The sequence below is a fragment of the Gadus morhua genome, chromosome 3 (genome assembly GCF_902167405.1).
Source record: "Gadus morhua chromosome 3, gadMor3.0, whole genome shotgun sequence".
NCBI lineage: Eukaryota > Metazoa > Chordata > Actinopteri > Gadiformes > Gadidae > Gadus > Gadus morhua.
In genome coordinates, this window is record NC_044050.1 from 26804240 (window position 1) to 26825586 (window position 21347).

At 46.4% G+C, this 21347-nt stretch overlaps 2 protein-coding genes and 1 long non-coding RNA gene across 4 annotated transcripts; 2 read left to right on the top strand and 1 right to left on the bottom strand.

Annotated features, from left to right (window-relative positions):
- Positions 1-98: 98 nt before the first annotated feature.
- On the bottom strand, positions 99-3742 carry LOC115540564 (uncharacterized). The gene is made up of 2 exons (XR_003976208.1): positions 3517-3742; positions 99-1748 (listed from the first exon to the last, which is right to left on the bottom strand). It is a non-coding gene; the product is annotated as an uncharacterized LOC115540564 (long non-coding RNA).
- Positions 2687-15197, top strand: LOC115540536 (SWI/SNF-related matrix-associated actin-dependent regulator of chromatin subfamily E member 1). Of its 2 annotated transcripts, none has more exons than XM_030351938.1 (11): positions 2687-3107; positions 3982-4032; positions 4326-4366; positions 4734-4838; positions 5824-5904; positions 6343-6474; positions 7031-7202; positions 9057-9229; positions 9708-9809; positions 10545-10833; positions 12694-15197. In XM_030351938.1, exons 2-11 carry the CDS (start codon positions 4026-4028, stop codon positions 12903-12905), a joined length of 1314 nt encoding a protein of 437 aa, XP_030207798.1. In that variant the 5' UTR covers positions 2687-3107; positions 3982-4025; the 3' UTR covers positions 12906-15197. The 2 variants fall into 2 exon arrangements, with proteins under 2 accessions (XP_030207798.1, XP_030207799.1); XM_030351939.1 differs by having other exon boundaries at positions 4734-4832.
- Positions 15198-18128: 2931 nt separating this feature from the next.
- ccr7 (chemokine (C-C motif) receptor 7) lies at positions 18129-21138 on the top strand. The gene is made up of 3 exons (XM_030351953.1): positions 18129-18359; positions 18966-19015; positions 19173-21138. Exons 1-3 carry the CDS (start codon positions 18344-18346, stop codon positions 20259-20261), a joined length of 1155 nt encoding a protein of 384 aa, XP_030207813.1. The 5' UTR covers positions 18129-18343; the 3' UTR covers positions 20262-21138.
- Positions 21139-21347: the final 209 nt, after the last annotated feature.

The following is a 21347-nucleotide window of genomic DNA, read 5'->3' on the forward strand; positions in this document are numbered from 1 at the left end:
GTGAGCTACTTATGCAGTATTAACATTTTCCCATGAAGTTGTGTATATGTAACAATATTTACCATACTGCATCCACTCTCACAAACCAAAAACAGAAATGCAATCCATCAATCCCACTTTAATTACACAGAGCATACAAAACAGATACACCAAAGTGCTCAACAAGGGACAGAACACAACCAGAACAAGAAATTAGTTTGAAATACAAATAATGTCAAGAGTGAGAAATGAGAAACACTTGAGCTCCACAATTTAAACGCAGACTGCGAGGCTGTTATGGAAGCAGGTAGGTAAATCTGTCCGTCAGCTTCAACTTTCACGGTTATTAAACAAACATGTTCAACGCTGTCGCCAAGGCTGAGAAGGTGGCTGGCCAAACGCAAGTGTTTCCTCTGTTCGTCATCATGCAAAAATGATAGCGTGTTCGATTCCCAGATCCCGTCCACTTATGGCGCATTTCCACCGGAGGGTGCGAGCCTGCGAGGTTAGAACGAGGTTGCTAATTGGCCCCAGCAGCCCATCGGCTTAGCAGGATCGGCGACGATAGCTCCAGTGTGGGGTTCTTAATAACCTGTTGGCTCGGAGTTCAGTGGAAAAGGAAAAACATGTGGAATAACGATCATTATACGTGCGGTGGGCGAGTGGCGCTTACAACAGCTCTTTGTTGTTAGGTCCTGAATTGATAAAAAATCATTCGTTACTCTCGATCTCTCAAGACGTGCTATTGTGGCTGTGGGAGCCCAACACGTCAACAATAGGACCCTGAGGTTTTTCTCAGAAACAGGGGTCAGGCATGGTGAGACGGGAACTGTTGGTTTTGCAGCGAAATATAAATAAGAATTTTCCTGAAACCAGGAACTTTCTTTTTTTTTTATATTAAAATATGAATGCGCAAGGGAAGTTAATAGTTGTGGGGTTAGTCAGAGCATAACTTACTCAGTCTTTGAGAGTATCTGTTAAAACAGAACCTACTCAGGGTAGGCTACTTTGTAAAACCATAGCATCAAGTCCCCCTGACCCAAAAGTGACAACAGTGACCTACATCCCTGAAGGGTTTTGACCCCATAACATTTCTGAAGCATTTATATAATATATATAGGCCTATATATATATATATAGGCCTATATATATATATATATATATATATATATATATATATATATATATATAATATATACAGATAATATATACAGATTTGTGATAGGGCATAAAAGCAGTCCAAACTAAACAGGCATAGGCATGAACACACAAATACATTTTAGTATTGAAATAAACAACCAAATCAATCTGAAGTCAATCGATATTGACATTTGATATTACATATAAAGCTATTGAGTGGCTGTGCTCTCTGTGACTGAGGGGACAATTTGACGGATATTTCCCTGATAGTTAAGTGACAGCTTCTTCCCCCCCTAGGGAGTAGCCTATGGGCTGTATGGATTAACTATATTGTACAGATTCAGGAGATGACTGTAAAACGATGTGACAGCTACAGGACTGCCTATGATACGACGCATGCTGCACACAATGCTGAACATTGGTGTTTGATTTGTATTGTACCTTGTTCAGTGTGTACCAGTGTTTACATCCGATTTCAACACGGTGTAGGTGCATTTGTCAATGAGAGACATTATAAAACGACTGCGTCAATGGCACAGATCAAAAGAATGCAAAAATGTGTAATGTTTACCATCTGTTCATGTTTTTGTATACAAAACATCTATCTTCTGAATCTTTTCGCGATAGATCTAAAAAGAAAAAAGCCTGTGAACATAAATATACATGTAACACACATGTATGCAACAACCACTAACATGATACCTGAGAGAAATAAACAACACATCTGAATGGGCACGTTCGGGTATAAGTTAGCGATGAAAACAAATGTTTGGGAATAAAAACTTTGGAATGATACAACGTGACGACGGGATTTTCCGGGGCCTCTAAAAATATCTCCTGAGTCCAGCAGCAGAGCAAACATTCAAGGCCGCTTACTTCCACTGCCTGGGTCCATTCTGAGGAGCTCTAAGGGCTTAGCCAGAACTGGGTTTTGAATTTGTGCAGGAATCACAGCTTTACGAATATTCCTCCGCTTGATTCAAAACGTCACAGGGCCCTATGTTTTCCCCCCCGGCGCCCAGAATACCACAGCTGTGTCCGAGGAGACTCGATAGTGTTAAGCTTACACAAGTTCTGTGACCCCTACCCTATTCCTGAACGGCCGTGCATGCCACCAAACTCCCCGCTCCTGTCCCACCTCCTGGGACTATGGTCTGGTTTGACCTGGCGTGGTTTTGCTACTAATTTTCTGCAGGCTGTTTACGCAAAATCAGCTTTAAGATGACAGCCAACATATTACACAATTGACCTATATAGGGCACATCCTGGAGGCTTTACAATGTTATTGTTGGGTAGTACACTATTACAACTATTGACATGTGCAGCTTACAAGAGGTGTAGGCAAGAATGCAAAGTATTTCAGTTCTTAATCTTAACACAATAGAGTAGTGAATAGAAGCACATTATGTTAACAAACCGTGTTGGCATGGGAGCCCATGTGCTTTTTTTGTTATTACGTTGCATAAGCTTAACGTTCCTTATTGAATAACGTATTGTTAGAGCAATGTAAAATGTGTCATGAAAAACCCACGTGTGGCCAAATGTGGATATTTTATGTGACGTATATCGTCCATACAACGCAAGCGACATCAACAAGTGTGTCTGTACAATGTCGATCAGCTATTTGAGTGATTATCGCCTGTCACTCAAGAGTCAAACACGTATAATCCTGTTTTGGGGGACTTTACGCCGATAGGATTGCGTTTCATATAAAACCACAAAACGGCGACTCTGAACGAAAAAAAAATCGACTGGTTTTGGAAACCCAATACATGACAGACGGGTTCAGAGCAGGCTGCACATCATCAGCCGGGCTAAGCACATCCGTAATGAGGAGGGTGGGTGGGGGTGCAGTTCTGGAAGATTCTGTGGGAATCTTACGAGTGGACCCCGTTTCACCAGAGTATTGTGGGGACTGTCTCTCCTCCTGGGCAGTCTGGTGAAACCATAACGCCTACAATAACCGGGGCTCGGGCGAAGCCCTTAAGGTGAGTCTTCCTGCAGCGATGGAATAACATGGCATGCAAATCTTTTATTTTGTGGAGATATAAGACATAACGTTGCATGCTGTTGCACGTCATAAAGATGCCTTTTAGCCTATTTATTGTTATGGTGCTAGGCTAACTAGCTGTTCAGTAGCCTCTGGTCTAATAACAACAAAGGCTTGTGGGTCGCATTACTGCACGATGATGTGTGATACATCTGAAGTCTAGACACAACGGTGGGAATTAACCTGTCCGTCATTAGATATGGACAGCTGCTCGTCAAGCTGTCAGTCATGAAGACACCCATCTAGCTGCGCTTACCAAGATGTACACATACGCTGCTATCAAAATGAATAGAAAATCACAATAAATCAAACGTTTTTTTCAACATTAAATCACTAACAAACCTTACATAATACACGTTTAATAAACGTGGCCACTCGCGTTTGATTAGTTAACACAAAGAAACATCCTATCTTGAATTCGGTAAGCCGGGGACACGGTCCAACTGAACCCCGCTGTTATCATCGTAGACTGCGTGGAGCGACAGGCTACCGCGCAGAGGCTAACGTGCGGAGCTAACGCTCTCAATACGTATAGCCTAGGCTAACGCGCCGAGCTAACGCTCACAGAACGTATAGCAGAGGCTAAGGCTAATGGTTACAATACACACATAAGAGCTAATATAGCGAAAGGCTAACGTCACCAAGCTAACACTATATAGAGAATAGCTAAATAGGGACAGGCTAAGAACACCAAGCTAATGCTTACAATACAGAACAGCTAATATATTCTTTATGGGCGAACCGGGGATAGAATATGAATCCCATAAAGGCATCATGTTACAGTTTTTGTTACAAAATCTGTTTTATTTCAGATCTGATGCATGGAATAGACTGATCTCTACTGCTCCCTGTGAAGATGTCAAGTAAGCAAATGGATGAAGTCATGCTTTGCTGAACCTGCAAGTTGACCATCATTACAATCATTATACAAAAGGGAATGTTAAATGTATTTTTTATTATTATATTATTATACAATTATTGTCAACTATTATCGAACAATATTATTGTTTTTATTATCATATATTATTACAAAGTTTATAGTATTAGCATTTTCCTTTTTCCAATTACACATGTTTTAACTGACATTAGTCTGATCTTAAAAAGTTCTGGAGAACTACTAATATTGACGTCCTTTTCCAACTTTTCATCACAACAGAGAGGCCCTATGCCCCGCCCCCTCCACCAGCCCCCACAACTGTAAGTATATAATTGGTCTCCAACTCGTACTTTGGGTCAAGTAATTAAATAGTTTTTGCCATTTCAAAAATAAATATTATTGAATGTATCATGTAGTCATTATGCATTTTAACCACACCAGTACAAAAATATATATATTGACCAATGCTAAAGGATAACTTCCTTTATCATCAATTTAGATTTAGATTTAGTCCATTTACCAGACGCTTTTTCCAAAGCGACTTACAATATGTACATTTGTCAGAAGAAAGATAAACAATTATCATTAATGGTTTTGCATCAGTCCAGCATCTCCTTCCCATTGATCTGTACCTGCTGCTCACACACTCTCTGCCATCTGTGTCCCTATCTCATCTGACTTCATCAGCAAATCCCCAACACTGCTGGGTTTGTGGGCTACAACCCATACAGCCACCTGGCCTACAACAACTACAGGCTCGGAGGGAGCCAAGGCACCAACGGTCGGGTAACGGTATGAATATTAACCTAGAGGAAAACAAGGTGACCCAAAATCAAAGGCAAGGTCAAAGCTGGCTGTGCTTCTCCTCGTTTCAATCCAGTGTTTCACAACGTGACACCATCAGACCTCCTAAGAACAAAGTATCACTCTACTTTCCGAGCAAATTAATAGCCGCACAGCTGTTAAAAATACAGGTTTTTGTTACCATGGAATAAAAAAAACCTGTATTCTTAACAGCTGTGCGGCTATTAATTCGCTCCGAAAAGTAAAGTTATACTTTGTTCTTAGGAGGTCTGATGGTTTCATCTTGTGTAGCAAAAGCAAGAGAAAAAGAATAAAAATTAAAATGTTATGACACCCGGTCATAGGTCAATTAGAAGACGGTGTTCCACTAACGAGACCTTATTAAACGTGGTGTTGCACAGCGCTGCCTGCTTGCCTTCGTTACAGTGCAGACCCGGGCAAAGAAATTCCATCCATGTGCATTCAGATCCCGGCCGCCTCACAATGTGTGCACTGCTACCTAACCCCCTATTCTAAGAAGCCCATGCCATCCCCGTTGCCATGGCACCCCAGACCCGCTACCCAGCATGGAGTTGGCTTCTGAGCAGTAATTAAGGCGCTGCCTGCTGCAGTTGTGGTTGACTGACTCTAATAATGGCATTATGTCTCACAGTGGGCAATTCCCAGCTTCACTTCGACTTTCTTTATTATTTTTTTTTGCATCATTTTCCGCTGGTCGGGGCGATTTCATCACACCCTATGGGCTTCCCAACCTCTGGTTAGGGTTTAAACTGCCTTTTAATTAAAGCGAGTTGATACAAGTCACTAGAGTTGACTGATGCGTGAACGTTTTCTTTTTTTGTGTGTGTCGTTGGAAGCATTATGTCATTCTGCTTAGCGAGCGGATGCAACACGGCTTCTGTCATTATTCAGTCATTTCCTGATCCAGCATGTGCCTTGTCTTAACCACAAAAACATTTGTAATACTTCCCAGAATACCTCGGGAATAAACATCCCAAAGCCGCCCAAGCCCCCTGACAAGCCATTGATGCCCTACATGAGGTACAGCCGCAAGGTAAGTGCACCAACGAAGATGTACCCCTTGTGGTTCACACAGTGGGCATCGTCAATCACCAGGGCAAGTTTGGTTCCCAGTTAAACACAGCCGCACAAGAATTTGATGATGAAGATGAGACGAAGATGAGATATTTACTTTATATTGTATTGTTGCTGCGATGTGGCTGTTGAGGTACCAAGCGTAATCATTTTACTCTTGTGTGCTTACAATAAGAATGTAATAACAGCTATTCTGATTGTGATTCACTCATGGCGGAAGAGAGTGGTTTAAAGGTAGGCACTCAGACCGCAGCACACGCTTTACCGTGCTTTTATCATCTCAGAGGCGGCGCTCAAATCGCACGGCCTCCTCTGGTTTGTGACCTCTCTTGCCGAGAGATTTGTAGCCCCTCCGGTCTCATCCGTCCCTGTGCCCGTGTCTGGTTCTCATCACCAGGTTTGGGATCAAGTGAAAGCCTCCAACCCCGATCTGAAGCTCTGGGAAATTGGGAAGATAATCGGTGGCATGTGGAGAGACCTCACTGATGAGGAGAAACAAGATTATCTGAACGACTACGAAGCAGAGAAGGTCGGTTTTCCCCTAATGAGTGCCGTTTTGGGGTGGGGGGTTGTGTGTGTGTGTGTGGGGGGGTTTCGGATGTTGACTGGTTACCAGTAAGCCGTGTCTCTCAGAGTTATGGGTCCCTCTGGTTCCCCCATTCCTTTCGACCTCACACCTCTGAGCAAACACACTCTTGCGCTCCCAGCGTGTGGCGGAGGCAGAATGACGGCACCCAGGGGAACCGCATGTTTTTCGCGTCGGCACCGTCTACCGCCCTGCTGTGTACCTCGGCTTAGCTCAGGAGGTAGAGCGGGCTGGGCTGGTAACCGGAAGGTGGCTAGTTCGATCCCCGGCTCCTCCTAGCTGAGTGTCGAAGTATCCCCGAGCAAGGCGCCTCAGCCTACCTGCTCCCGACGAGCTGGCTGTCGCCTTGCGTGGTCCACTCCGCCGTCGGTGTGTGAATGTGTGCTTTAACAGCTGTGAGACACTAGATAAAGGCGTCTTGTAAATGCCCTAAATGTAAATGTCAATGACTCCATTGCCCCTGCCCCCTTGTCATTGCTGTCGCGTCTCCTGCCCGCAGATCGAGTACAACGAGAGCATGAAGGCGTACCACAACTCCCCGGCCTACCTGGCCTACGTCACGGCCAAGAGCCGGGCGGAGGCGGCGCTGGAGGAGGAGAGCCGGCAGAGGCAGTCGCGGCAGGACAAAGGGGAGCCCTACATGAGCATCCAGCCAGCCGACGACCCAGACGGTGAGGGACTGCGGCGAGATGGCCTCCCCAGATGTTTTGTCAAGCTTGCACGCACCCATGCGCGCGTACACATGCACTCACGTACTACACAGACACACGCACGCAGGCACACGCACACGCGCGCACACACGGAAACGCACGTGGCCACACACACGTACACACATGTACACTGCCGCACAGATCCACTCATACGCTCAAATGCACACACACGCATGCACATAATCGAGCAGGATCGTGCAAGCATGCAGGCACACACACACACACAGACACACACACACACACACACACACACACACACACACACACACACACACACACACCAACTCTGTGGTAATTATAGCCCTACAGCCACATTCAGCCACACAGTCCCAACACCAGAGCCTCTACTGATAAAAACAAACCCCTTTGCGTTTTAGAAAGACCAAAGCCTAAGTATTCTTAAAAAAGTATTCTTAAAAAAGCGTTTTGGACTTTAAGTTGTTAACGACTCGACCGGTTTGGCATTAAGGACGTTACTGGCGTTTAAACAAAGAACCTATGCAATGTTACTTTCTGGAATAGCTAGCAGTCTTATAAACGTAGGGGCACTAAAACACTAATGTGTTTCTTATTCTCCTGATGGACGACACCGGGCAATAGCCATGATTGCATACAATTGTAAGTTGAGTTTAATAAGGAAAAGTCAGGGGCATGATGTGTGTGTATTAGCACCCATTATAGACCGCCTGTGGGCATCTGACCTTCCCCAAGACAGGCCTCTGTTGTTGCCATGTTTGGGAGGCGTAGGTAAAAACAGCAACGAGTTCAGCAGCAGCTTGTTTGCATGTCTCTTCGAACGTTTATTTTATAACAAAGCATTATAACATTAGCGTTTGTTGCAGGATTACAGTTTGTAGTCTGCATTTAGACGCAGAGTTTAGCCCCACTCATAACACTCAGGGATCTGTTTTTCATTATGGTCAAATTGGACATAATGACCTATACTTGCCTCTGTGTAAATGTAGTAATCGTCCCCATGAGTTTATAAAGACCGGCCCTAAATGTGTGGATCTTTTTTCCTACATCGAAACATATATTTTTGTACGCCAGTAGCAATAAGTAGACATGAAAAGCCTTTCCTTTGATTGATAGATGCGTTACATAATTCACCCTTAAAGGACAAGGCTGGCATAATTGTGCGGTTTTCTTTTTATTGCCGAAATCGCCCTAATAAAAATACCTAAACCGGTGTGGTTTTTCCCTTGTTTGCAAGTATTGTCCGTTAGGCAAAAGTCACCCTGAACCCCATCCTCATCATAGTCAATGTAAGACTCCATCGCTGTCCCAAAAAAAAAGAGCTCCCCCTGTTGCTCGGCTCCTGCAGGGTTAATCCTCAAACATTATAATGCTACCCCCTATACCGCACTGTTCCTATTCAGACCTGCATGTGAAGGCCTTACGAGACCTTTACATTTACATTCAGGGGGTTCTGCTGACGCTTGTATACAAAGCGACTTACAACCATTCATTCACACATTCACACACCGACGACGGAGTCGACCGTGCAGTGGGACAGCCAGCTGGTCTCGCTCAGGGACACCTCGACACTCACAGCTAGGAGGAGCCGGGGATCGAACTAGCAACCTCCGAGTCACCTGTCAACCCATTCCAGCTCCTGAGCTGCTTTGTTTATCTCCTCTGCTCTGGCCGGACTCAAACAAAACGACGACAATCATTTCGGAGCAGACATTGTCCGTTCGGTTCGGGTATACGGGAAGGGAGAGAGTAGCCCGGCTTCTTTTGGTCCTCCTGCTCCTCAACCCCTCTGCTCCCCTCCCTCCTCCCTTCCCCCACGCTCGCTCCTCCCTCCCCCAGACTACGACGACGGCTTCACGGTGAAGCACTCGGCCACCGCCCGCTTCCAGCGCAACCACCGGCTGATCAGCGAGATCCTGAGCGAGAGCGTGGTGCCGGACGTGCGCTCGGTGGTGACCACGGCCCGCATGCAGGTGCTGAAGCGGCAGGTCCAGTCGCTCATGGTGCACCAGGTACGCTGGGGGGGGGGGCTTCGGCATGCTGACCGCTTGAACGCCCCAATCCCTCTGTCGAGGGGTACCTCCGAGGTGGCGGCGACGGCGGCGGTGGTGGTGGTTCACATTTACATTTAGGACGCTTTTATCCAAAGTGACTTACAAGTACATTTGTCAGAAGAAAGAAACTACACTATATGTCGGAAAGAGTAAAGATATTCATAGAACCAAGTGCCAAGCACTTAAAATTGTTAGGATAACCCATTCCCCCTGTACAACAAAGATAGCTAGGATAGGAAATAGCATAATTCATATTTTGAAGTGCCATGGTGATGGTGTGGGCGTGGTGGGGTGGTGGTGATGGTGTTCATGGGGGTGGTGGTAGTGGTGGTCGTGTAAGCGTGTTGATGGCGGTTATGATACCGTTGTGGGCGGGGCTCAGGCGGTGCGGAGGCGGGGTCTGACCGGTGTGCCCGTGTGTCTCCGGGGGTAACAGAGGAAGCTGGAGGCGGAGCTACTGCAGATCGAGGACCGGCACCAGGACAAGAAGAGGAAATTCATCGAGGCCACCGAGTCCTTCAGCAGCGAGTTGAAAAGGGTAAGAAGAAAGGGATTTTTTTTTTTTTTTGGATGTCGCTGCTTGGTGTTTGCAGATGTTTGCTCGAAAGAGTGGAGCCCGGCTGTTTGGAAGGCGAGAGTGGCGCCGTGGCCAGCAGCTGTAGCTAACGTCGGCCACATGTGTTGGCCAACACCTAGCTGTCAGCGTCGCTCACAATTTGTGGGTCTTATTATGGAGTTGTGGCGAAGCGAAACGCAGTTTTTCAGTGCAGTGACCTTTTCACATGAGTAGGTGGCACTGTTTCCCCCCTTTACACGCACCTCTGAAGCAAGACCAGCCAACAGGCTCTCCGCCAACGCTCACCGATGTGATTCTTCTTCTTCTTCTTCTTCTTCTGCTTCTGCTTCTGCTTCTCCTCCTTCTTCTTCTTCTTCTTCTTCTCGTTCTTCATTTTTCTTCTTCTTCTTCTTTTTTTTTCTTCTTCTTGTTCTTGTTGTTCTTCTTCTTCTCCCTCTTGTTCTTCTCCCTCTTGTTCTTCTCCCTCTTGTTCTTCTCAGCTACATATTTCACAACGGCTACAGCCTTGAATGATCCCAACATCTTAAAAGCAGAAGCGAAACTTGCGCCAAAAGCGAACCAGAGCTGAGCTGAACCGCCCCTCGTGATGCGTCTACAAAGCTGTCCATTTTATTTCATCTGATCCTTGTGACCTTCTCACATGTTAATTATTTGATCTCGTAAAATATGACTTATAGATCCCCCCTCTCCCCCCAGCTGTGCTGTCTGAAGGTCGAGGTCGACATGGAGAAGATCTCCGCTGAGATCTCGGCGGCGGAGGAGGCGTCCCGCCGGCGCCTGGCGGAGCGGGACAAGGAGGCGGGGGCGGAGCCTGGCGCGCGGGAGGCCCCCACCTGCGTGCTGGCGGAGGAGGAGAAGCACGTCTGCGCCACGCACGGCGGGGGCAAGCCGCCGCAGAACGCTGCAGATGACGACGACGGCGGCGGCGGCGCCGACGGCGTCAAGGACGGAGAGGAGGCGGGGCCCGGCGCCGCGGACGCCACGGGTAAAAAATGGCGCCGTGCACTAGGGGTGTAACGGTACACAAAAATCTCGGTTCGGTACGTACCTCGGTTTTGAGGTCACGGTTCGGTTCATTTTCGGTACAGTAAGAAATCAAAATGCTAAATATAAATGTGCTTCATAACATGTGCTTCAAGTTGTCCATAACACACTTTTGTGCTTTTTACAATAGGAACATTAGACAATACAAAGCTAGAATTCTGCTCAAAAATATAAAGATTCTGAAATGTAGAAATAAAAATAAATAACATTGGCTCACTGTTTTTTTAAGAAATATATGATCTAATGTGCCACAATGAACAATCGCAACACTAAACAGTTTCAAGTTCTTGCTCTGATTAAATAACATGAATAAGGCTCAGACTGTTTCTTTAAAAACAAATCTTTTCTCAATCTAATGTGCAACAATGAACAATTGCAACACTAAGCAGTTTCAAGTTGTTGCTCAGATTAATTTTTACTCCCCCCCCCAATCTTTAGCCCTGATGACTTTCACTCAATCGTTATGTTTTTTTTGCCAGAAAAATCTCCTTATCCACATTATCTGCAGGATAATAATACCAAAATAAGAAAAATCCTTACAAAAACAATAGGGATCCAACCTGTTGGCTTGGACCCTTAAAAATGTGAGTGTACATACGATGTTCCCTACATGTTACTCCCGTATACCACAATGCAATGCGGTCGTGTTTTTCCGGAGGAGAAGAAGAAGCTGAATAACCGCGAAAACGAATATATTTAATGATGGAGTCTCCGGCTTTCGTTTAGAAATGTCAACAATTTATTTGGGATTAGACATAGAATATTTAACATTCAAAATTAATTTAATAAAAACTTGAACAAGGAAATGTAAGATTCAACATCAATACAACCTCCAGCTTTCCTCGTGAGTGCCCGGTTTGTTTACATGATGTGGGCGCATCTGTCTGCGTCACACAAATACCCGGCGCATTTACTGACGCAAATGACGTTTAGAAATGTTCAGCGTAGTGTCCGAATTCTCGTTTGTTCGTTCCCTCAATAGTGCACTATATCATGAACACTATATAGGGAATACTGAGTGAGTGAATAGGGAACGATTTCGAACACAGCTACGGTGTGCGCAACTGTCCATGTGCGGCCGCAGCATGTTCAACACATGCGGTCCTCTACAATATGTCCGTACCGAAACGGTTCAATACAAATACATGTACCGTTACACCCCTACCGTGCACTCACCGCGTGGAGACGGGTTCAGGAGGTGGAGCGGGTTGGCTGGTAGCCGAAAGGTTGCTGGTTCGATCCCCGGCTCCTCCCCGGGAGTGCCGAGGTGTCCCTGAGCGAGACACCTCACCCTGACTACTCCTGACGAGCTGGCTGTCGCCCTGCGTGGCTGACTCCGCCGTCGGTGTGTGAATGTGTGTATGAATGGGTGAATGTTGGGCAGTATTGTAAAGCGTTTTGATTGGCCACTGGTGGAAAAGCGCTAAATGAATGCACTCCATTTACTATTTAGAGATGTGTGATACTGTGAGGAGAGAGAAACCTGTTTCCCCCATGATGACTGCGTGACCTAACCCTCCTCCTCCTCCTCCTTTTCCTTCTCTTCCCCCTCCTCCTCCTCCCCCTCCTCCACTTCCTCCTCCTTTTCCTTCTCCTCCTCCTCCCTTCTCCTCCTCCCCTCCCCTCCTCCTCCTCCTCCTCCTCCTCCTCCTTCCCTCCCCTCCTCCCCCTCCCCCTCTCTCCTCCTCTTCCCCTTCCTCCTCCTACTCCCCTCCCCTCCTCCTCCTCCTTCCCTCCCCTCCCCCTCCTCCTCCCCCTCCCCCCCCTCCTCCCCCTCCACCCTCCCTTCCTCCTCCTCCAGTGAAGCCGGAGGCGGAGTCCCAGCCCGGCGGCGGCGGCGAGGAGGCGGCCTCGGAGGACAAGGACAGCGTCCCCGAGGGAGCCATGGAGGAGGGCACCAGCGACAGCAACACGGGCTCCGAGACCACCTCGGCCCAGACGGAGGACGCCCCGCCCAGCGAGCCGGTCCCCGAGGGCCCGGGTCCCCTCCCGCGGGGCCGGGCGGCCCACTGAGCCGACCGGTCGCCTGGTCCGACCGCTGATATCTCCATGTGGTCACGCTCTGCACAGTAGCATCTCAACCCCGTCACCACCTCCATCCCGACGGGCACCACCTCGCCGAACACCCCCCCCCCCCCCCCCCCCCAGATAGCATCGTTAGCTTTAGAGCGTGCGGCGGCGGTGCGGTCACACTCATTTTGAAGCGTTTGCCCGTCCGTAAAAGCTGATTTAAATGGTGTAAACCGGTACATACCGGTACCCAATTAAAGCCGAGCCAATCAAAGCCGAGCCAATCACAGCTGTACACAGGAATAGTGGGGGCTGAGACACTCCCCCTCTGAGGCCCTCCCCAGTGGGGGCCCCTCTGAGTCCCTCCCTAGTGGGGGCCCCTCTGAGTCCCTCCCTAGTGGGGGCCCCTCTGAGTCCCTGCCCAGTGGGGGCCCCGTTGAGGCCCTCCCTGGTGGGGGGCCCTCTGAGTCCCTCCCCAGTAGGGGCCCCCCGTTGAGGCCCTCCCTCTGAGGCCCTCCCCAGTGGAGGACCGCCGTTGAGGCCCTCCCAAGTGGGGGCCCCGTTGAGTCCCTGCCCCATGGGGGGTCTGGTTTCAGCGTGAGGGCCCCTTTAGACACGCGGGGGGGGGGGGGGGGGGGCAATGTCGTATGCAGCTCAGCAGGGTGTTTCTGGCGGGGCCCTGCCTTCTCTGTGTAAATTGCGGGAAAAAGGAGACAGAAGGCGGGGGGGGGGGGGGGAGTCATAGAAGGCAATGAGTCGGCAACCCCGGGGAGGGTTACCGTGGCGACGCTTCTGCAACAACAGCCAACGCCTGTCTCTGGAGTTTGTGTTTTTTAGACAGGTGATTCATCCGCTCCGGTTGACACATTGAGGGGGAAAAATAAAAGATGTCTGGAGGAATCCCGTTTTGAGGAAGCTATACGTTGTTATTATTTCCGCCGGCGCAGTGTCTTACTTGAACCTCGATGAATGCGAAACGCCGTACGAAGCGTAAACAGTTCGGCCCGCTCGCTCACTACTTCCTTGGCCCACCCACAATGCAACTCCGGCCGCCGCCCGCCGCCACTGAAGGCTGCTTCCAGGCGTAGCAACCAGGCGTCAGGCAGAGCCCTGATTAAATATAAACCCTGGAGTTGGAAGCACTTGAAGGCCCACAATGCAACGGGCCTCCTCCTCTCCCAGGTCTCTGGCTGGGGTAGTGAGCCGTAGCGATAACCCGTGTGAATGCACTATTGTTTCTTGCTGGGGGGCCAATCAGAACATGTCTCGAACCCGTCCTGCCACAGCACATGAATATCAACACATGTCTCCCCCGTCATACGCTCTGCGCGCTACGTCTGGCAGACTCCGGATCATTGCAATTTAGGTGTGTTACAAAAGAGGGAAAACTAAATAGAGTGTCATGCTTAACTTTGTCTTTTGTACTGTAATGCGATTGCTGCTTTTTCGTCGTTGTTTTTTGCATGAAGTCGCCGTTTAAAAAACAAAACCGAGAGGAGCGTTTCGTTGGGTTATTGTGACGAGTGCAGTGAAGTGTCTCCCGTGTGGAAGGTGATTGGTTTACTCTTAGCCTCCGTGGCAGTGATTCAGTGACAGTATCGTCTCAGGAGTTTGTGGGCACTAGTAGCTTTGTTCTTTTTTCTGCGTAATTTATTATCCAGCAATAGTATCCTGTCTTGTGTACGGGCTGAATCGAGAGCATGAACGATTGTGTGTGTCATCACGCAGGGGCGTAGCCACATGGGGGGCAACGGGGGGGCCACGGCCGCCCTTGGTCAGAGGTTGGCCACCCCGCTGCCCCCCCCCCCCCCAGTCTGAAAAAATAAAATGAAATAAAGCTGAAATATGCATTATTATTTTGTCCAAATTTTGACAGATAAATCTTTTCTAATGTGTTAATTCTGATATTAAAAACAAATATTGCATTTAAAGTTGCAATATTCCCCCCCTGTCAACAATCAAGTGCCACCCCAAACAAAAGACTGGGCCTGGCCCCCACAGCAATAATGTTCTGGCTACACCCCTGGTGTCACGTTCTTCTCATAAAACACCCTTGAACCCGCCCAGCACCTTGTTCACAAGTTTGCCCGCTGTCAATCAAGCCCCAAGCAGCACGCTTTGAACATGCCTGCAGTGTTACACACGATACACACATTATCGATGTTGCAATGTTCAGAAGAAAACGAAAAAATGACAACGATGTTGTTTTGTCGTCCAAGGCTTTGCTCGTAGACATTGTGTTTAAAATGACATTCTTTTTTTCATATTTATATCAATAAACTTTTTTACCCAGAAGAAACATTTGCCCTTTTCTTCCTTTGAAAGTGAAACCCATTATGTGACATCTTGTGCACCTATTGATGCATGAAGGTGCTACATTTAACCCCTGCAGAGAGACAAAGTTGAACTATACCGTGCAAGCCTAAAGGTCAGGGAAGTGGTTGGGGTGGTGGGTGGGGGGGGGGTCTTCCTGTTTTGAGTTTGGAACTGTGCTGCTGTTCTTCTTCCAAACAGTTGTTTTGGCCAACACAAAGGTAAAGCACAATGTTAAAAGAAAAACACTTTTCACCAGGGTTCATAACCATCAACATTTGATTCCTCTTTTGAACAAATGCAGGCAATGAGGAATTTAAAGCAAGATTTGTTTGCATGTAACTCGATCTGCCGCTGGATTTGTTTCGGTACAACGTTAATGTTGGCCTGCACATCACATCAATCGTGTCATAGCATGGTTCTGCCCTCCAATACAATATATGGCCTGCAGCCATTTGAAACACAGCTGGGTATTATTTTAGCTCTGGCACAATACAATCAAATAAACTTCAAAGATGGGTGATACTGCAACGTGCCTGTTTCCCTTCACTCTTCAGGAACCTTGAATATCCAACTACAGGGTAGCCGCGGGGTCTTAAAAGTCTAAAAAATGTCTTAAATTTCATGTTCCTAAATTAAGGCCTTAAAAAGTCTTAAATTGCGTTACCCAAGTCTTAATTTTTTAAAGATGGTCTTAAATTTCCTACTAGGATATGTTTTCGTAGTCAACCGGACTGTAACACAAGGGGAAAATAGGGGGCGTTTTGCGTATCGGCGTTTTGCGTAACGTCAGAGAACGTCTCATTTATTGGAGTATGCGCGAACAATACTTTGGGTTTTCGCGCCGGCAATCTCAACAAACAAAATCAGTCGAGAGGAGACGCCACATCATGGGGAAGCAGGGCCCTCAAGTCTCACGCATTCGGCGTGAGACACACGCAATTTGACCCATGCACACGCTCACACGCCACACTTCGTATTTCTCACGCAGAGAAATTACCAGGATAGCGCCCACCAACTTGCGCCACTATTTAACAGTGGAACAGGTAGGAATCAAATGGGTTCCCCTTACGAAGGGTGACCAGATGTCCTCTTTTGCCCAGACATGCCCTCTTTTTGAGATACTTTTAAAAATAAATGTATCCGGGCGGAATTTCAAAATCGTCCGGGATTTTATTAAAGCCTCATACATGTTCACATTGAATTTGCGTTGCGTTCCTCTGGGTCGTTCACAAACTACTTAAGCTACGCCCTCCCCACCTCAGTTCTGTTCGCTTTGCATTGCTGGAAGTGAGTAAGGGGAGTGGTTAAGTAGAGCCTTCAGATTGGACGGTTTGACTTTAGAGTTACCGTCATGTTTTGTATTTTTTTTTTTGTTGCCATTATTGTTTTATAGGGACAAACATTAACAAATTTCTCCTACAGGGGATTGATAAAGTTCTATCTATTGAACAGAAAGAAACACTTGGTCATACTTTACACACTGTTTACCACAGCATTGGCCTACTGAATGCCACAGATATATTTTAAGCATTGGACTGAATGCCACATAAATATATAATTATGTTTTTGCACGTTTGCAACGTTTAAAAGTTCAGGGAAAAGTATAGCCTCTACTGGTGTTGCTTAGGCCAATATCCTTTTGAGGCGGTGTTGTTTCCGAATATTAGTGTTAGGGGCCAATAATGCTTACTATCATACATTAGTCACCATGTCTGTGGACGGGTTAGGGTTAGGGTTAGGGTTCGGGCTGGCTCCATACATTACGAAGGAGTTAGTAAAAGAGGTCAACGAGGCAAGTGGTGGATTCATTGAAATGGTTGAGGAAATTTGAATGCTGAGAAACTACAGCAATTTGAAAAGAGTTTGTTTGTTTATATTTTATATTGTGTGTTGAAAGTTTGATATTTAAACCAAAAATACAGCTACACTTTCACACCATCACTTTGTGTATTGTTTTTTTAATCTTTTATTATCATTTCTGGGTACATGGTCTTAAGAGACATCAGGCCTCTAGGCTTTGAGTTAGGCCCTCAGTTTGGCTCTTTGATTGGTGAGTGCACACTTATCCTTTGGCACATTCATTAATGTATTGACATGAATGTTTCATAGGTTCCAAAAAAACATGAATAACATATGCACGACCGCGTTTTACGACTGCTTAATGGGTGCGATGTAGGTCTTAATTTTTATTGAAGTGGTCTTAAAAAAGTCTAAAAAAAGTCTTAAATTTGGGTTGATCAAACCTGGGGAAACCCTGAACTAAGATTGAATTGTCAGGATGAGCTGCAAGCAGCAGCAACGGAGGCCTAATGAGGCCCGTTTTGAACGGGCACTCTACTAGTTTTCTAAAAATAGCACAATTGTAACACATTCTATTCAGGAGGCCGAGAAGAAAACCAACATTAGTTTTGCCATTGCTGCTTTCTCTTGTAACAAAGCGACAACCTAGTGATTTCTTATAATGTATGAAAGACTGGGTGTGAACATTCAAACATCCCTCAAACATCTTTGGCAGCTCATAAAGCAGATTTACACTATGCTGCGGAGGCCTCTGAAGACAATGTGGTTGAAACCACCTGAGTTAAAGTTGGAAAACCACATTGAAACAGGTGTGCAAATCTGCAGAGCATGCACTGATACATAGAGAGAGAGAGAGTGTGTGTGTGTTTGTGTGTGTGTGTGTGTGTGTGTGTGTGTGTGTGTGTGTGTGTGTGTGTGCCGTTCCAAACCTGTTTTTATTAAAGACTATAGTAAAAGACCCATTACCAGACGTATAGCAAACTGTTCTAATCCTGTGCTTGATTTTGACTTGCTTAGCTTACCTTAAAATAAAAAAGTGTTACTTCCTCATAAATAAATTAGATTTTCAACTCATTGCAATTACCAAAACAACCGCAACCTCCCGTGAGAGGAACACTGTAAAAAAATCAGCCTGATAGACTGTAGATCATTGTGTCTGAGAGCATCACCCAGAGGAACACATTGTTGCAGCACAGCACCCTGTGTTTCTTGTCTTCGTGTCAGAGGTACCGTCTCAGCCTGCTTCTGGGTTTCCTCCCTGTTTTGAAGTTTTTTCTCTCACAGTAAACTGCTCACTGAGGCGGTGAAGACGAGGCTGGGGAAACATGGCTAAGGTCAATGGTGAGTACCTTGGTGAGATAAGATAGTTATCAGAAGAAAATTAATAACAGACTTCTATAGTTACAAAATTGAATGCTAATGGGAACTAATATCAAGTTGATAAAGTTCATACAATTCCGTAAGCATTATTAAGTAGCGTTTCAATACTGTAGTAAAGGTTGTATCATTATTGTTATTAGCAGAAGTGAAAGTAATAGTGATATCAATCAGAGTAGTTTTATGTAGATTGCAGTTCTTGTGAAATAAAAATTCAAAGCATGGAATTACTTAATAAGTAACTGCAGTTGCAGTTACTTATTGCCTGCAAACCGTGCATACAATGCGCGAGGGCTTCGAAGATGACAATACTATTGATTAATGCAGTTTTGGGTTAGGGTTAGATACGAAATACAGCTGAATACATTTCACATTACTTTGATACTTTCATTAGTGATTATGGACGGAATTTAAACAATTCTCTAACCTGTTAGTTGTGCTGAAGTCAACTTATATCCACCCCCATCTCACTAAATCAATCCCTATCTGTGTGAATGTTATTGATGAATTTGTATGCTATTGTGTTGTATTATGATATTATTGGATAATAACCCTGCCCCTGTTTTTCAGAATTTCAGATGTTTGTACCATCTTTGTGTATTTGGATTATCAACGTTAAGGTAAGCAACGTAGACTCTAGCCCTTGCACCTTATTTCGTCAACCATTCAAGACTTCCTTCATCTAAACCAGATAAGATGTAAAATAAGATATAATAAGATAGGAATATAAATGAATACCATGCTTCCACATGGGTGCTATCCTACCATTTATTCCAGATCTGCTCATCTCAAGAACAAGAAGAAGAACAAAATCTGGATAACACTACTGTAGGCTACGACTACTATGGAAACACGGTGGACTACACCATGTACGCATACATCCTGTGCGAGAAAAAAGATGTCATCAAACAGTTCCGTCTGTGGTTCATCCCCCTGTCTTGCACCATCGTCTTCCTCCTGGGCCTGTTCGGCAACAGCCTGGTCATCTTCACCTCCCTCCACTTCCGCCGACTGAAGACGATGACCGACGTGTACCTCCTGAACCTCGCCTTCGCCGACCTCCTCTTCACTCTCACGCTCCCCCTCTGGGCCGCTAACTTCCTGGGGGACTGGAAGCTGGGCCTGTTCACGTGTAAGGCCATGTACACCCTGCACAAGGTCACCCTATACAGCAGCATACTGCTGCTGTCCTGCATCAGCGTGGACCGCTACTTCGCAATCACCAAGGCCGTGTCGGCGCACCTCAACCGCACCAAGACCGCCTACCTCAGCAAGCTGTCGTTGGGCATCATCTGGGCGTTGGCCCTGGTGTTCTCCGTCCCTGAGATGAGGTACACCGGCATCCGCCACGGCACCTGTAGCCCTTACCCGGTTGACAACACGTCCAGTCTTCTCGTCAGCATCCAGAGCACGCAGATCGCCTTGGGCTTCGTGGTGCCGCTCCTGGTCATGACCTTCTGCTACAGCGCCATCGCCGTGAAGCTGTGCCAATCTCGCGGCTTCGAGCGCAACCGCGCCCTCAAGGTGATCCTTGCGGTGGTGGCGGCGTTCCTGTGTTGCCAGGTGCCGTACACCCTGTACCTTTTTGTGAGCACCCTGAACCCCAGTCTGGCCAAGACTGGGGACTGCGCTCAGCAGAGGGCGCTGCTCTTTGCTAACGACATCACCCAGTTCCTGGCAGTGTACCGGTGCTGCCTTAACCCGCTGGTGTACGGCTTCATCGGGGTGAAGTTCCGCCAGGATCTGCTGAAGCTGATGAAAGAGGGGCGCTGCCTATCCCACGAGCAATTCTATAAGTGCAGTTCGCACTCTGGCAGGAAGAGCAGCGTGGCAGACACAGAAACCACCACCACGTTCTCCCCTTAAAGGTGCTGAACCCAAACTATGATTTCAGTTTAATGGGATGGGAACGAACGGCCGAAAGCCGTCTATCAGTGAGGGAAATGCGGTATGAAAATGTCTGTTTCAAATTGACTGCGCTTGCCTAATTTTTGAGCCAATTTCGATTGTTGGGCAGCTCCCTCCTCAATTCTGACCAATCAAGGCATCTCTTCCCTGATTGGTGCGGGGGAATCTACCTTGCCTTTTCACAACAGGTGTCTGAATGCAACACATAGGGACAGTCTGGTTTATTTTCAAAATCCTACTCTCTTGCTCTCTCATGCTCTCTCTCTTTACACCTCTCATGACTTACCTACAGTAGCTTTAAAAAGAGGACAAAATGGTCCAGCTACACACTGTTTAACAGTGGACAGCATCATCGTAGCATGTCCGCAGAAAAAAAAGATGACTAATGACATGAGGAATAGAGCCAGAATAGAGCTGTGGATGATGAGCTGATCGAGTCTGCTATGAATTACATAATGTGTATTTGAGTCAATGGCTATATATATGCATGTTTTCTTCTTCTTCTTTTACTTTTTAATAAGGTCCTAATTTAAAAATGCTCAGTGACCTCAAAGAGTTTCTAGACGATAATATGATTAGATCTATCTTTATTTATGCGTCCTCCTCTATCATTATACTTTTCTATGCACATTCTTGACATTCTGAGAACGGTTTTGCAAGTGCTTCTGAATAAAAGGAACCCCTGAACTTGGACATTTCCTCCCTGAATGAAGTGATGTGTGGGTTAATGTGTGTGAATATGGGGAACTGTCAAATGTAGAGCGTTAATAAACAATTTATCTTTTAATTGTCATTTTGTTCTGTAAATCAATAAAGGTGACTCATCTTTGCTATAGGTGTTGTGTTCATTAATTCGTCATTATTGTCCATGACCGAATGACCCTAGAAGACATCTCCATCAACATCATTTGCATAAAATACACATGACAAATCTTTGGAATTTGAAATTTGTGTTTTTGTGAACAGTGAGGCAGGTTGAAGAAGAGTGGGAATGAAATCAGCATGGGACCACAGGTGGGAATCGAACCTGGGAATAAAAAGCAT